Source organism: Neoarius graeffei, chromosome 9 (genome assembly GCF_027579695.1).
Source record: "Neoarius graeffei isolate fNeoGra1 chromosome 9, fNeoGra1.pri, whole genome shotgun sequence".
In the NCBI taxonomy this organism is placed as follows: domain Eukaryota; kingdom Metazoa; phylum Chordata; class Actinopteri; order Siluriformes; family Ariidae; genus Neoarius; species Neoarius graeffei.
Genome location: NC_083577.1, coordinates 70455597 through 70473232, shown reverse-complemented (window position 1 = coordinate 70473232; position 17636 = coordinate 70455597). Strand labels below are relative to the sequence as shown.

Sequence of the window (17636 nt, the reverse complement as noted above, 5' to 3'; positions counted from 1 at the left end):
GAAGTGGCTTGAGAGCTTGAATCCTGTACATTGTTTTTGAAACAGGAAGTCAGGTTTGGAGCATGTCTCACTGCCAGTTTGCCCATTGCAACTTTGTCATGTTCAGTCTCCTAGAGCAGGGGTTCTCAACTTTTTTTGCTTTGAGCCCCACCTATTCATACTTGTAATGAGGCGGGGCCCATTAAAAAAAAAAGATCCCCAATTATTTTGGCTCCTCTAATCTATTAGAATCTAATAATCTACTGTAATGTGTAATAATAATAATAATAATGCATTTTATTTAAAAGCGCCTTTCAAAACACTCAAGGACACTATCTCATCTCATCTCATTATCTCTAGCTGCTTTATCCTTCTACAGGGTCGCAGGCAAGCTGGAGCCTATCCCAGCTGACTACAGGCGAAAGGCGGGGTACACCCTGGACAAGTCGCCAGGCCATCACAGGGCTGACACATAGACACAGACAACCATTCACACTCACATTCACACCTACGGTCAATTTAGAGTCACCAGTTAACCTAACCTGCATGTCTTTGGACTGTGGGGGAAACCGGAGCACCCGGAGGAAACCCACGCGGACACGGGGAGAACATGCAAACTCCACACAGAAAGGCCCTCGCCGGCCCCGGGGCTCAAACCCAGGACCTTCTTGCTGTGAGGCGACAGCGCTAACCACTACACCACCGTGCTGCCCACTGCACAAATGTACAATAAAATTTAGTTCATCATAGGAAAGCAAAGCCACTGCGTACGTACATGCGTGCCGCCACTCTTGGGCACTTCAGCCCAAGGCCGTCCCATGTTAACCGAACTGCATGTCTTTGGACTGTGTGGGAAACCGGAGCACCCAGAGGAAATCCACACAGACACGGGGAGAACGTGCAAACTTCACACAGAAAGGCCCCCGTTGGCCGCTGGGCTCGAACCCAGAACCTTCTTGCTGTGAGGCAACAGTGCTAACTACTTACACCACCATATTTACATGCAAGACGTTACATCGCCACAATTACATGAAAGACCCAAGTTTGATGTTAACTTGTTGCTACTGTAAACACACAGCTACAGTTTGTTTACAGGGATGGGACAAATGTGTTCTCGAGAGCATTTAATTGGACACAAATCAGATGAGGGTGGCACGGTGGTGTAGTGGTTAGCGCTGTCGCCTCACAGCAAGACGGTCCGGGATCGAGCCCCGTGCCCGGTGAGGGCCTTTCTGTGCGGGGTTTGCATGTTCTTCCTGTGTCCGCATGGGTTTCCTCCGGGTGCTCCGGTTTCCCCCACAGTCCAAAGACATGCAGGTTAGGTTAACTGGTGACTCTAAATTGACCGTAGGTGTGAATGTGAGTGTGAATGGTTGTCTGTGTCTATATGTCAGCCCTGTGATGACCTGGCGACTTGTCCAGGGTGTACCCCGCCTTTCACCCGTAGTCAGCTGGGATAGGCTCCAGCTTGCCTGCGACTCTGTAGAACAGGATAAAGCGGCTACAGATGAGATGAGATGAGAGACAAATCAGATGAGTACAGCATGAGTCATTTTATTTTTTATTTTTTAACCATTTCCCCAGAAGTGGACTCTTGCATTCAGTGCTATAGACACATTTCTGTTTCGAAATAGTGCTGCTCTCATGTTTCCAGGAGCACTGTTTCCTACGTTCATCAGTATGGCGAGATAGCAACTTGTCTTTCAGGTTTCTTTAACAATTATTCCTGTATTTATATAAGGTATTTATATAAGTTAGGTGTACAATAGTTATTTCTTATGTCTGTTGGGTGTATGCATGACGAAGCATAGATTTTGCAGCACGGTGGTGTAGTGGTTAGCACCGTCACCTCACAGCAAGAAGGTTCTGGGTTCAAGCCTAGCGGCCGACGGAGGCCTTTCTGTGTGGAGTTTGCATGTTCTCCCTGTGTCTGCGTGGGTTTCCTGCGGGTGCTCCGGTTTCCCCCACAGTTTAAAGACATGCGGTTAGATTAACATTGGGGCGGCCTGATGCTGAGGTGCCCTTGAGTGAGGCACCAAACCCCCAAACTGCTCCCTGGGTGCTGTTAGCATGGCTGACTAGAGGCTTTGGGGCCAAAATGATCTCAGCCTATTCTCAAACTTTAAATGAGGATGGGTTCCTCTCGAGGTTTCTTCCTCATGTCATCTGAGGGAGTTTTTCCTTGCCACCGTCGCGCTCACTGGGGATAGATGAGAGATAAAATTAGCTCATGTTTAAAGTCATTAAAATTCTGTAAAGCTGCTTTGAACAATTGTTAAAAGTGCGATAAAAATAAACTTGGCTTGACTGTCCACTGCTATGGGGATGTGTGTGTGCATCCATGTGGTCGCTGCTGTAGGTGGGTTAAATGCAGAGAAGAATTTCGCAAGTGACGTCTATTTTGAGGCTTTTCTCCAGCTTTAGAGAAGTATTCTTACATGTATGCTGAGCGTCCTTCATTTGTTCGTTTCATCAGCGGTTTGTTTTACGACATCCAAAACGTAAGAAAACTCATTTAACATTAGAAGTTTTGATGTTAGATACATAAAATCGATGTACGCACCTTTTAACAAAATGATCGCTGCAAACGCGAGCATGCGGACTCTCGAATTCCTTTCGAACGCAGTGAAAGGTTTGCGAGACATGTTTCACAGCGTCTTTTTGAGATGTATTTTTCGTTCTTTCACCCTTGTCCATGACTTTTTTTGGTATCCTATAATGCCGTTTGTCTTTTTCTCGATTTGATCGGTTTGAACATCCAAATACAGAGCAGCAATCTGGCATATTTGGAGGCGAAACACAAGAAACTACTGCGAAGCGACTGTAAACGAATAGGATGCCTGCCTGTCAACTGGAAATCTGAACACACGAGGCGGATCACTACCGGAAGTGACGTCTATTGCAAACAAAGAACTTGGTCACCTGCCAATTCCTGTCCACCAGCCAGCTCTCCCCGATCATACAATAGCTGCAAACTAGTGAGGGTGAAGGCTAACACATGCTTCCTGCTTCACACGCGTGAAGACAGCCAGCTGCCCTCTTCCTCGTACAGAGAAGCTCATGAATTTGGCTGGCGTCGCTGTGATTGACAGGGGAAAGAGTACACCACACCTCCCACTCACACAGCCTGGCCAGTGTTTGCTCTCTTGGTCCCTGGCCACTAATGGTTTTTGGGAGCTCTTGTAGCCACTAACTGTAAAATACCACCATTGCAGGTGTCATGAAAGAATTTGCACTCCACTCAAAAAAAAAAAAAAAAATATATATATATATATATATACACACACACATTTTATATATATATATATATATATATATATATATATATATATATATACACGCACGCAGGAGCAGTACTAAAGAAGAATGTACAAGTGTTTGTGCACTGAGCTCAGTATAAACTGTATGATTAAACTAGGATCATCTACAAAACAAATTTTATCATCATTTGAGATATATATATATATATATATATATATATATATATATATATATATATATATACACGTGTGTGTGTGTGTGTGTGTGTGTGTGTGTGTGTGTGTGTGTATATACAGTATATGTACAACCCCGATTCCAAAAAAGTTGGGACAAAGTACAAATTGTAAATAAAAACGGAATGCAATGATGTGGAAGTTTCAAAATGCCATATTTTATTCAGAATAGAACATGGATGACGTATCAAATGTTTAAACTGAGAAAATGTATCATTTAAAGAGAAAAATTAGGTGATTTTAAATTTCATGACAACAACACATCTCAAAAAAGTTGAGACAAGGCCATGTTTACCACTGTGAGACATCCCCTTTTCTCTTTACAACAGTCTGTAAACGTCTGGGGACTGAGGAGACAAGTTGCTCAAGTTTAGGGATAGGAATGTTAACCCATTCTTGTCTAATGTAGGATTCTAGTTGCTCAATTGTCTTCAGTCTTTTTTGTCGTATCTTGCGTTTTATGATGCGCCAAATGTTTTCTATGGGTGAAAGATCTGGACTGCAGGCTGGCCAGTTCAGTACCCGGACCCTTCTTCTACGCAGCCATGATGCTGTAATTGATGCAGTATGTGGTTTGGCATTGTCATGTTGGAAAATGCAAGGTCTTCCCTGAAAGAGACGTCGTCTGGATGGGAGCATATGTTGCTCTAGAACCTGGATATACCTTTCAGCATTGATGGTGTCTTTCCAGATGTGTAAGCTGCCCATGCCACATGCACTAATGCAACCCCATACCATCAGAGATGCAGGCTTCTGAACTGAGCGCTGATAACAACTTGGGTCGTCCTTCTCCTCTTTAGTCCGAATGACACGGCGTCCCTGATTTCCATAAAGAACTTCAAATTTTGATTCGTCTGACCACAGAACAGTTTTCCACTTTGCCACAGTCCATTTTAAATGAGCCTTGGCCCAGAGAAGACGTCTGCGCTTCTGGATCATGTTTAGATACGGCTTCTTCTTTGAACTATAGAGTTTTAGCTGGCAACGGCGGATGGCACGGTGAATTGTGTTCACAGATAAAGTTCTCTGGAAATATTCCTGAGCCCATTTTGTGATTTCTAATACAGAAGCATGCCTGTATGTGATGCAGTGCCATCTAAGGGCCCGAAGATCACGGGCACCCAGTATGGTTTTCCGGCCTTGACCCTTACGCACAGAGATTCTTCCAGATTCTCTGAATCTTTTGATGATATTATGCACTGTAGATGATGATATGTTCAAACTCTTTGCAATTTTACACTGTCGAACTCCTTTCTGATATTGCTCCACTATTTGTCGGTGCAGAATTAGGGGGATTGGTGATCCTTTTCCCATCTTTACTTTTGAAAGCCGCTGCCACTCCAAGATGTTCTTTTTATACCCAGTCATGTTAATGACCTATTGCCAATTGACCTAATGAGTTGCAATTTGGTCCTCCAGCTGTTCCTTTTTTGTACCTTTAACTTTTCCAGCCTCTTATTGCCCCTGTCCCAACTTTTTTGAGATGTGTTGCTGTCATGAAATTTCAAATGAGCCAATATTTGGCATGAAATTTCAAAATGTCTCACTTTCGACATTTGATATGTTGTCTATGTTCTATTGTGAATACAATATCAGTTTTTGAGATTTGTAAATTATTGCATTCCGTTTTTATTTACAATTTGTACTTTGTCCCAACTTTTTTGGAATCGGGGTTGTACACTACCATTCAAAAGTTTGGGGTCACTTTGAAATGTCCTTATTTTTGAAAGAAAAGCACTGTTCTTTTCAATGAAGATCACTTTAAACTAATCAGAAATCCACTCTATCCATTGCTAATGTGGTAAATGACTATTCTAGCTGCAAATGTCTGGTTTTTGGTGCAATATCTCCATAGGTGTATAGAGGCCCATTTCCAGCAACTCTCACTCCAGTGTTCTAATGGTACAATGTGTTTGCTCATTGCCTCAGAAGGCTAATGGATGATTAGAAAACCCTTGTACAATCATGTTAGCACAGCTGAAAACAGTTGAGCTCTTTAGAGAAGCTATAAAACTGACCTTCCTTTGAGCAGATTGAGTTTCTGGAGCATCACATTTGTGGGGTCGATTAAATGCTCAAAATGGCCAGAAAAATGTCTTGACTATATTTTCTATTCATTTTACAACTTATGGTGGTAAATAAAAGTGTGACTTTTCATGGAAAACGCAAAATTGTCTGGGTGACCCCAAACTTTTGAACGGTAGTGTATATGTACACACACACAGTGGTATGCAAAAGTTTGGGCACCCCTGGTCAAAATTACTGTTACTGTGAGCAGTTAAGCAAGTTGAAGATGAAATGATCTCCAAAAGGCATAAAGATGACTCATTCCCTTTATATTTTAAGCAAATTTTTTTTTATTATTTTCATCTTTTACATTTTCAAAATTACAAAAAAAGAAAAAGGGCCCAAAGCAAACGTTTGGCCACCCTGCATGGTTAGTACCTAGTAACACCCCCTTTAGCAAGTATCACAGCTTGTAAACACTTTTTGTAGCCAGCTAATAATCTTTCAGTTCTTACCTGGGGGATTTTCACACATTCGTCCTTGCAAAAGGCTTCCAGTTCTACAAGTTTCTTGGGCTGTCTTGCATGCACTGCTCTTTTGAGATCTATCCACAGATTTTCAATGATGTTTAGGTCAGGGGACTGTGAGGGCCAGGGCAAAACCTTCAGCTTGCGCCTCTTGAGGTATTCCATTGTAGATTTTGAGGTGTGTTTTGGATCATCGTCTTATTGTCGGACCCATCCTCTTTTTAACTTCAACTTTTTTTACAGATGGTGTGATGTTTGCTTCCAGAGTTTGCTGGTATTTATTCGAATCCATGCTTCCCTCGACCAGTGAAATGTGCCCTGTGCCACTGGCTGCAACACAACCCCAAAGCATGATCGATCCACACCCATGCTTCAGAGTTGGAGAGGTGTTCTTTTCCTGGAATTTGGTCACCCTTTTTTCTCCAAACATACCTTTGCACATTGTGGCCAAAAAGTTCTATTTTGATTTCATCAGTCCACAGGACTTGTTTCCAGAATGCATCAGGCTTGCTTAGATGTTCATTTGCAAACTTCAGACGCCGAATTTTGTGGCTAGGACGCAGGAGTGGTTTTCTTCTGATGACTCTCCCATGAAGGTCATATTTGTTCAGGTGTCGCTGCATAGTAGAACAGTACACTACCACTCCAGGGTCTGCTAAATCTTTCTGAAGGTCTTTTACAGTCAAACAGGGTTTTTATTTGCCTTTCTAGCAATCCAACGAGCAGTTCTTTCAGAAAGTTTTCTTCATCTTCCAGACCTCACCTTGATCTCCACTGTTTCTGTTAACTGCCATTTCTTAATAACATTACGATCTGAGGAAACAGCTACCTGAAAACACTTTGCTACGTTCTTGTAGCCTTCTCCTGCTTTGTGAGCATCAATTATTTTATTATTCAGAATGTGAGGGAGTTGCTTAGAGGAGCCCATGGCTGTTGATTTTAGAGACAAGTTTGAGGAGTCAGAGAATTTATACAGCTTTGAAATCTGCATCATCTGACCTTTCCTAACGAAGAATTTGAACAAGCCACAACTCAATAAGCTAATTAAGGTCTGGAACCTTGGTAAAAGTTACCTGAGAACTCAAATGTATTGGGGTGCCCAAACTTTCGCATGGTGTTCCTTTTCTTTTTCCGCTCTCCAATTGTACAAAACAAAAATAATACACACATCCTGCATAAAACGCTGAAAAGAAATGTCTCGTCTTTACCTTTATGCCTTTTGGTGATCAGTTCATCTTCTGCTCACTTAACTATTCACAGTAACAGGCATTTTCAGTAAGGGGGCCCGAACTACGCACACACACACTGTCTTGTTTGTGACTGAAAAAGCCAAAAGACTTCTCCAAGAAGCTTAGAGCATTGAATGTAGATTCCTTCAGGACTTGCTGGATAGTAACAATGCTTTTTTTAGCACTTATCAGGCATTATTCATTCCTAAAATGTCAATTTCTCACATCGTTGTTTAAGTTAATGTACACAGCATGCTCAGCGTCTAGGAATCTGAGGCATTTGTTGTCATTTTCATGTTGTTACACTCCAGACAAAGGCTCCCTGCTTTGCTCTACACGGTTCATTTTTATGAGCTGTAATCACCCCTTTCTCATCTCTAGTTATCACCGCGCAAGGCCTCAGTCACAAATTGGTTTAAATCTCGCTCACATCACGCTGTGGCCATGAGTGAAATTGAGACACCTACGCAAACAGAAACAAAACGGATTATGCTGAATAGTGTCTCTTTGTCTCGTAAGGAAAAGGCCAGGAGGTGTAGAGCTTCCCTGTTGCTGGGGAGAGTGGAGCAGTTGGACATAATCAGTTTAGGCAAATAGGACTCAAGCTGAGCCCTCAGTCTGGATACCTTTCTCTTAACTGCTTCACTGTTTTGTCATTTCCTCGCTCTGTCCAATTTCTCGTTTATTGTGTTCCCCATGTCTGCCCTGGCCCACTGTGCAGCCTTGCTAAACACGTTGTGTGTTTCTCTCACACACACACACTTGTTAACTACATTTACTGAGAGGTAAGAAATCCACGTCATCCCCTGCACTGCTGCCATTATCCTAAGCGTGACTGATCATTAAACCGTGAGTGGCGATTGCCCCGTGTTACGGTTGATAATAGGCTCCGTCTCCGGGCATCTCTCAGAGCAGCGGCCACACTGTCACCTCTCACTGCTCTGACTCTGACCCTAGCAGCCAGCGCTCAAATTAAGCTGCATAATATCCCTCAGACAGCTCAGTGAACGACTCTAATGATTGGTTTTTGCCTTTCTCTATTTCACTTTTTCTCGCTTTCACAGTTTCAAATGGAGGTTACGGTGAAGAGGTAGCATTCAGTCCTTATAGGCAGAATGGAGACCTGAATGGAGGCTTGAACCATCAGCCCCAACAGAGGTAATTTTATTCTGTGTCCTTGCTGTTTTATTTATTTATTTATTTAAAAAAAAAAACCCAGAAGGGTGTGTACTCTCCCTAGCATGCATCATTTTTACATTTTATATGTATCTTTCACCCAGAAAAGTGTATATGGTGTAACTTTAAATGCTTCAGTCGAAAAGGTAATTATGGTCTAATTGTGTACCGTAGTGTATTTTAAATGTATACTGTGTCCACATTTCCAATTGAAACAGCTGAACGAGACGTATATGAATAATTCAAAAGATGAGGACTATTTGATACCCTTTGTTGTGTACATGTCTATACCTTTGTCTTTTTTTAAATAAATACATACAAAATAGGGAAAATATATACATGTTATTTACCAGCTGGGAGGTCCGTATCGTGAAATACTGTGACCGAGGTCTTGAAAGTACTGAGCGAGGCCCTCTGGGCCGAGGTCACGGTATTTCACCATATGGACCGACCTTAAGCTGGTAAATAATATATTTATTTTTTTCTTTACCAAATTCTGACAGTCAAGAAAGCCGAGGCGAGACGCCATTTTGAATCCTCATTCCCGGCTGTAATGCAAGTTGCTTCCTCCTCGGTATACAAGTGCACTTCCATGGCAGGAAAAAAAACTACATTTTGCCGCCTATGTAGTCCCCTATTTATACAAATAGGAGTCATTCAGGATTCAGCCATGTTTTTGCTCGGCGTTAGCAACAGTTAGAGGTATTTAGCTTTCTCCTGAAATGTTTTCTTTTATTTCTTCTTCCTCAGGGTAGTAAAACTCGCTTTCTCTGTGAACACTGTCGTTATCGCTATCCATGATGTAAAATTAATGCTATTCTCCTGAGAAATGCTGGCAAAAATTTATAAGATTTTTGATAATCTTATAAATAAATCTTATTAAAAAAAAAGATAAATGTTGACAAAAATTGCTACTATGTTGTTTGTTGTGAATGAGCGAGTTGCCAGAGGTCCGTGACCGGGGTCCGTAACTGGCTCGCCAGCCAATCAGAGCGCAGGATTTGATGGAAACCGGACCGTGAAAAAATAATTTCTATTATTTTTTTTGCGGTCCGGTTTCCATCAAATCGTGCGCTCTGATTGGTTCGCGAGTGGTCCGGAATCCTACAATCCGGACCCCGGTTACGGACCTTTGGCGACTCGCTCGTTCACAACAACAAACATAGGAGCAATTTTTTGTCAACATTTATTTTCACATTTCTCAGTATAATAGCATTAATTTTACAGCATGGATAGCGATAACGACAGTGTTCACAGCGAAAGTGAGTTTTATTTTTGGAAAATTCCGAGCTGACGTAGCTTGTCAAACAGGTTTTTGACAAGCTTGTAGCAGGTTTGTTCTAAATATGGTTTCCCTTTCGGGCGCTCTCATTTTCTGTTAGAATTTGGTAAAGAAAAAAAGAAATGTATGATTTACCAGCTTAAGGTCAGGCCGTATCGTGAAATACCGTGACCGAGGTCACGGTATTTCACGATACAGACCTCCCAGCTGGTAAATAATATATATGTCTTTCTTGCAAAAGCTTCTTTTCGGGTTATTATTATCCCCCGCCACGAAGTGCGCAGGGGGATATAGGAACGGAGTCCGTCTGTTTCAGTCTGGACAAGTTTTCTCAGAAACTACATAAGCTAAATCAATGAAACTTTGCGTGCTCATATTACTATTCATGATCCAAGTTGAGTTTGAAAATCATTTACGATTAATTATTATTTTCAGAGTTATGGCCCTTGATTTTCGTTAATGGACTTTGTACAAGTGGACTCAGTCTGGACAACTTTTCTCAGAAACTACTTAAGCTACATCAATGAAACTTGGCATGCTTATACTACTGAAAAAAGCTGGGTAGCATTTTATGATGGTGTCATCGCACTTACGACATCATAAGTCAACATTAAAGCAATGGCCTTATAAGATCGTAAGTGTTAAGAGGTCTTCATAAAATGCTCGTGGCGGGGGATAGTGATGACCATGTCTTCTTGTTTGGATAGATAAAGGTTTTTAGCTTCTGAAAGCGGTTCCTGTTTGATAGGGAAACACTATAATGGTGTTCTTGATAGAACAGTTCAGAGTTTCCCCTCAGACGTGAACTTGGGTTTCTCACTTCCAAGTATGTCCGTGCACTTCCACACATTCATTTAGAAATCCAGGGACGGAAATCAACCTTCGCCACGTGCACTCAGAAATCTCAAAAACACCTGATTATATGGAGAACGTAGCTGTGTAAATACTAATATAATGAGATTTTATAGGAATGATATAGGAACTAGTTTAAACATTTTGCGTCTTGAATCCAGTGTTTACGCTGCTGCATGTGTGAAAGCAACTTAGATCTTTTATGCAGTTATGAGAAATGCGTATTAAGATTTCTCTTATTGAATTGTTTTGCTCTTTGTTAATAAAACCCAAAAAATAAACTCCGTTTGCCAATCACGGCAAGTGCCTTGACGAACCCCCCCCACACACACACACACACACATATGTTTAAATTAAAAATAAAACTTTATAGCAACAATTTATCCATTTTAAAAGTTACGATATTGCTAAAAATAGGCTTAACCGGTCGCAATCGTTTGCACTGAAACCGGATACCCGCTTGTGACCTAACTCTCCCACGAGTTCACCATTTACCTTAGTAATATCAAATACAGGTTCCTAATTCTAAAAATCTAATCAGAAATGTTCTGTAACCATGCGATTTTTACTGTCAACAAAATACACAAATCAACAGACTTCACTTTTATGAAGTTTAAATCTCACTCGGCGAGATACCGCATGATCAAGATACTAGTAAACAATGGCGGTTGTCATAGCAACATGATCCTTGCAGTCTAAAAAGATCACTTTTCGCAGTGAAATAAAAACAAAGGAAAGAATGTCTTATCAAAATGCAAGGGAAATTTGTATTTTTTAGGAAAAAAAACAGCCAACCAACCAAAAAAAAACAAAACTGTGAGTAGCCAGCGATGGAGCATTTATATGCAGCAAAACAGCTTCTCTCAAAGACTGGGTGTGTGTCTGCTCACTGTTTCCGTGTGTGTGTGTTCGTTTGTTCACTGTTTCAGTGAACGGGCTTATTTTTCCAGCCCAAATGCTTGACGTTTGGGCACCTTTAGGGTTGTTTGCAACAATTTAGAAGCGATATATATCCACTAGATCTCAGCCTCGGTTAGTCATGTGGCATGTAAGTGATGTCACAATCGGATTCTCTTGCATAATTTGTACTCGGAGCGCGATATTTGAACCTCAGAGAGAAAGTAAGATGTCGGCACCCAGGGACATTAAAGAAAAACAATCTGTATACAGGTCCAAGTATGAACAAATGAACACTCGAACATGTCTTGTATGGATGGATATTATCTGTCATTATAAAGAAGTTTCTTTTGGGTTTTGTTTGGCTTTATCTCTTTACCCCTTAAAGCAGTTGCTACAGCCACCCTTGTATATGTATATACTGTTCACCCTTAGAACATATTTACAAGAAAAAAAAGTCGTCAAATGTCGTCATGATGGTGCATACACGCCGGCGTCATTATGGGATATACACGGGGTCGTCATTAAGGGGTAAAGAGTTAAGAGATCTTTTATGCCATCTTTTGTAGGTCCTGACTTAAGATTTCTATTATTTAACTGTTTTGCTTTATGTGAACAGAAAATATTTCTCAGTTGAGTCTTAATACACAGTCATGTTTTTCTGTTTCTCTGTGCGTGTATCAGTTTGGAGTGGGACTCAGGCCCTTGCTCAGCTGAAAGTTCTCTGACTTCTCAGGCTCCTCAGGGTATGATGGAGCATCATCACATCAAATCTTCCAAAAGCATGGACCTGGGTAAGAAACTGAATGAAATATGAAGCTGAATTAAATATGCATTTAACCCATCTGAAGCAGTGATGAACACACTCATACACACACAAGTGAGCAATGAGCACACCCACATACCGTACATACCCAGAGCAGTGGGCAGCTACTGTATGTTACAGTGCCCAGGGAGCAGCTGGGGGTTAAATCCCCTGCTCAAGGGCACTTCAGCCATGATGCAGAGGAAGGGGAAAGTGCTGTTCATTCACTCAACTCCCCTCACGTTTTTTTCTTGCTGATCCTAGGAATCGAACCGGCGACCCTTTGGGCCCAAGGCTGCTTCTCTAACCGGCAGGCCATGGCTGCCCTCACAACCTGCATGCACATACAGTGGTCTCCAGAATTATAATATTTGCAGAATTAATTGTTGAAAATAAATTACACAGTTATTCACACTGTGTGTATTTTTTTTTAATACCCCCGCTCCAAAGGTGGTAAAAAGTATACTGGTTTACCTCTGTCCATCCGTTCGTATCTCCGTCCATCTGAAACACCCTTTTTCTCAGCAACCACAAATCATAGCCACTTGGTACCAAACTTCAGCTTGGGGTTCTATATCGTGTATACCGTTTTCAGGTCCGTCACACGTCGACTTCCTGTTTACCGACTGAATGTATTTATGAAACATATAGCATGGATTTACACAATTTTCATTGCATTTTTCTCAGCAACTACAAATCACAACTGCTTGATATTTGGTACCGAGCTTCAGCTTGGGGTTCTGTACCGTGTATACCGTTTTCAGGTCTGTCGCACATCGACTTCCTGTTTAACGACTGAATGTATATAGTGTGGATTTTGACGCTATTTCAAGAAGCAAAATGTTATTTCAAAATGACAGTTTGCCAGGATACTATTTGAAATCCCTGGAGAGACACGGCCCTTTACTGACTTGTTTCAGGGTTCATTATTTGTTGAAGTCAACATTCATAATAAGCGTCCTGTTCCTTCAATTGCTTGTGTTCTGATATAAGCGAGAGTGGGGGGATACGTAAATCAGCAGTAGCTCACAGTTGATCTTGTTGTTCTAGCAGAACAGTCCTTATTTCAGGGTTTAAAAGATATTCTTAAAGTCTTCAGTATTCCGATGTTTGAGCTCCAGTGTGCAATATGTTTTTTTTTTTTCTCCTCCCCCCTCTATATATTATATATGTTTGCTCATTTTCATGAAGGGTGCCGCTTGTCAATAAAACGTATTTTATTCCTCTGCCCTGCTTTTAATGCCGCAAGGCAACAGTTCTGTTCCCAGAGTACACCGAGTGATATATTCAGCAAGGTGCCACCGACTAAGTAGTCATGAAAGTGTTCCGGATTTTCCCGGAATTCCGGATTTTTAGATTTTCCTCCGGATTTTTTCCGCTAATGACCCGGAAATCCGGATATTTGACAAAACTCTTGAAAATCTCCGGTTTTCCGAATGGAGAAATGTATTTTTCAGATTTTTCGCGTACCTAGACGTGGCGTAATACTTCGCATCATCCATTCCTGGGTGCGGTCCTTAAATAGCCCAAACATAGTTCATTGATTAAAGACAGGTGTTCTTTGTTAACGACGCGCTTAACAAACGGAGCTCGTTAGGCGCGCCTTCAGGTGCACGCGCTAAGGCGCGCAGGACTGACACCGTTCTGCGCAACACAATCGCACTAGAAAGCATGTTCAAGCTGCCAGTGTAGCTGCAGTCTTTTTAGTTGCGAATTACGAGTATTTTCTCATGTTAATAATTCGCCGTGTCAAAACAAGTGAAACTTTCCTCCTTCTTTCGACGTGAAGAGAGGTAAGCAATTTATTATATATTTTTTTCCATCAAAGTTGCATTTTGTGGCTTCGATGCTAAGTTTTAGTGCCGTTTCTAGAACACATCATCGAGAAAATGTGGAAGAAGCAGCAATAATGGAAGAGCCGGTTTCTAAGCTGCCTAAAACTAGCAGTGGTAATTGTTTTTTGTTACATAATGTACTCAGGCTGCCAGTCAGTGTGTGACACACACACACCCTGAAAAATCCTAGCTACGCCCCTGATTTATATGAGAAATGTGGTATTCATTGGTGTGTTTAAATTTACAGACAATACGAGCTAATGTAAACAATCGGCTTCAACTCGCATTAATATGAATTGGAAATGTTTAGTTCACTTTAGCTTCTGCAAACGCACAACTCGACTAAAAGATTGATAAACGAGGCTCAATGTCCCCAACATTGAAACCTGAAAGCTTTAGAAACTCTAACAGACCTTTACTTTTTAACAGTTTTGGGATTTTGCTGAGTTTACCTTCAACTGTCTGATTTTTTTTTTTCAAAGTAATGAACTGTGTAGGCAGGAAAATCACCGCGTTTTCTAAATGCACTCCTGAAAATTACTCATTAACTAGGGGGATTAAATTTGATATTTTTGACATGTTAATCATTAATGTACATGAAAGAAAAAGGCTTAAAAGTTATAACTTATTTTCGTGAAAATAAGTACTAAAATGCACTAGAATACGGGGTTTTGCGTGTTATGTTATTAAAATATTTTCGTCCCCCCCATATTTCAGAGTTTTTTCCTTTGCTCCACTTTCATCTCTAGACTAAGGTTTGAGAATTTTCATCACGTGCACTTGAAACATAGTCATCTACTCATTTGTGTAATTTTCTTTACTTAAATCAGCCACGTGTAACCTATTTTCACGTGTGTAACTTAAACCCCTTATCATTTTATAAATTATTTTCTTTGTTCTGTTCCATGTGCATTGAAAACACTTCATTGAGCCATTTATTAGCAGTGGTGGCTCAACCGTTAAGGCGCTGAAGCTCATGAGTTCAAGCGCCAGCACTGATAAGCTGCCACTTCTTGGCCCTTGAGCCTCTCTGCTCCAGGAGCACTGGGTCATGCACCCCCTTGTTGTACGTCGCTTTGGATAAGAGCGTCTGCTAAATGCCTGTAATGTAATATGGTATAACCTGTGTATTCGTTCCATCTTATCGATCAATCTGATTACCCACGCAGTTTTATTCAGATATCCTCTCATCATTCATTGTTATTTTTCCAAGACACCTTCTTGCATAGCCTCAGATGCTACAGTTGTGCTCATAAGTTTACATACCCTGGCAGAATTTTTGCTTTCTTGGCCTTTTTTCAGAGAATATGAATGATAACACAAAAACCTTTTTCCCCACTCATGGTTAGTGGTTGGGTGAAGCCATTTATTGATAAACAACTGTGTTTTCTATTTTTAAATCATAATGACAACAAAAAACATCCAAATGACCCTGATCAAAAGTTTACATACCCCAGTTCTTAATACCGTGTATTGCCCCCTCTAACATCAATGACAGCCTGAAGTCTTTTGTGGTAGTTGTGGATGAGGCTCTTTATTTTCTCAGATGGTAAAGCTGCCCATTCTTCTTGGCAAAAAGCCTCCAGTTCCTGTAAACTCCTGGGCTGTCTTGCATGAACTGCGTGCTTGAGATCTCCCCAGAGTGGCTCAGTGATATTGAGGTCAGGAGACTGAGATGGCCACTCCAGAACCTTCACTTTGTTCTGCTGTAGCCAATGACAGGTCGACTTGGCCTTGTGTTTTGGATCGTTGTCATGTTGGAACGTCCAAGTATGTCCCATGCGCAGCTTCCGGGCTGATGAGTGCAAATTTGCCTCCAGTATTTGCTGATAACGTGCTGCATTCATCTTTCATTCAACTGTGACCAAGTTTCCTGTGCCTTTGTAGCTCACACTTCCCCAAAACATCAGCGATCCACCTCCGTGCTTTACAGTAGGAATGGTGTTCCTTTCATCATTGGCCTTGTTGACACCTCTCCAAATGTAACGTTTATGGTTGTGGCCAAAAAGTTCAATTTTGGTCTCATCATTCCAAATTACCTTGGTCCAGAAGTTTTGAGGCTTGTCTCTGTGCTGTTTGGCGTACATTTTTGTTGGTCTACCTGACCGTGGTTTGGTTTTAACAGAGCCCCTGATTTTCCATTTGTTAATCACAGTTTGAACACTGCTGACTGGCATCATCAATTCCGTGGATATCTTTTTGTATCCCTTTCCTGTTTTATACAGTTCAACTACCTTTTCCCGTAGATCTGTTGCCAATTCATTTGCTTTCCTCATGACTCAGAATCCAGAAACATCAATGGTTGGATGAAAGATGCAAGAGTCTGTCTGGATCCCAGAAACTCACTCAGCTTTTATGCACACACACTGATTACAAGCAAACAGATCACAGGTGAGGACGTTACCTTTAGTAGCCATTCAAACCCATTTGTGTCAACTTCTGTGCATGTTATCAGGCCAAAATCACCAGGGTATGTGAACTTTTGATCAGGGTCATTTCTGTTGTCATTATGATTTAAAAAGAGAAAACACAGTCGTTTGACAATAAATGGTTTCACCCAACCACTAAGCACGAGTGGAAAAGATGTTTTTGTGTTATCATTCATATTCTCTGAAAAATGGCCAAAGAATCATAGATTCTGCCAGGGTATGTAAACTTATGAGCACAACTGTAAATTGATGATAACTCAACTACCTACCTTATGAAGGGTGCCAATAATTCTGGAAGGCACTGCAGCTGTTGCATAAATCTAAGCAGTAGCAGCTGTAAATCAGGGCTTTATAGAATAGAAATCAAGTCAGAGGGTTAAAAAAAAAAACCACACCACACACGAGCAGTAACTAACATTTGTTGTTGCTACATGTGCTACTAATGTGTGTGTAGGGCTTTTGTCTTCCAGGACATAAACATTGATTTAAAAAAAAAAAGGATCTGTGATGTCCGTATATAATCGGCGTCACTCCTGTACCATATGCATATACGTCTCACCAATAACCACACACTCATATGCGTGTGCGCGCGAACCTGTACAGGCACCTCTCTTGCTGAAAGCACCCCATCCATCTCTTTTTGATTTCCCAAAGAGAATAAGGATGCAGAAGCACTTAGCCTGCTCCAGCAATCGCTTTTTGATATGAAATGGCAACTCACCAGACTAAGTGCATGTCAGGAAACAGATCAATGCTCATCCTTTCCGTAATGCCATTAATCTGTGTCCCGCGTTCAAATCTCACTCCAAAAATCTAATAAAAGAGGCCTCTTTCCTAGATGCATCACACTCGGACGCAAACTAAATCCGTGTCACATGATGGCATTTTAACAAACACTTGTGAATGTATTAGGGCTCTTTATTTAATCGAGGGCTGACGGGGTGGCTCTCTGGTGACCGTGGCTGCCTTCGCTGTCGCCATGGAGTCCAGGACAATGGGCAGCACAATCAGCCGTGCATCCTAATTTCAGTCTGCATAAAAACCTACTGAAATTTCATTCCGGGTGCAGGTATGAAATTTGATGTTTTCGATATGAGCCCGCTGGTCTTAATAATACATAAGCA

The 17636-nt window shown here is 41.3% G+C and overlaps 1 protein-coding gene across 6 annotated transcripts in view; it reads left to right on the top strand.

Annotated features, from left to right (window-relative positions):
• pard3bb (par-3 family cell polarity regulator beta b) overlaps positions 1-17636 on the top strand; it is a 920021-nt gene that overhangs the window by 582025 nt on the left and 320360 nt on the right. For all 6 annotated transcript variants that reach the window (XM_060930186.1, XM_060930187.1, XM_060930184.1 and 3 more), the window contains 2 exons: positions 8301-8394; positions 12128-12237. In XM_060930186.1, coding sequence (XP_060786169.1) covers positions 8301-8394; positions 12128-12237 — 204 coding nt within the window. The remainder of the gene's footprint in view (positions 1-8300; positions 8395-12127; positions 12238-17636) is intronic.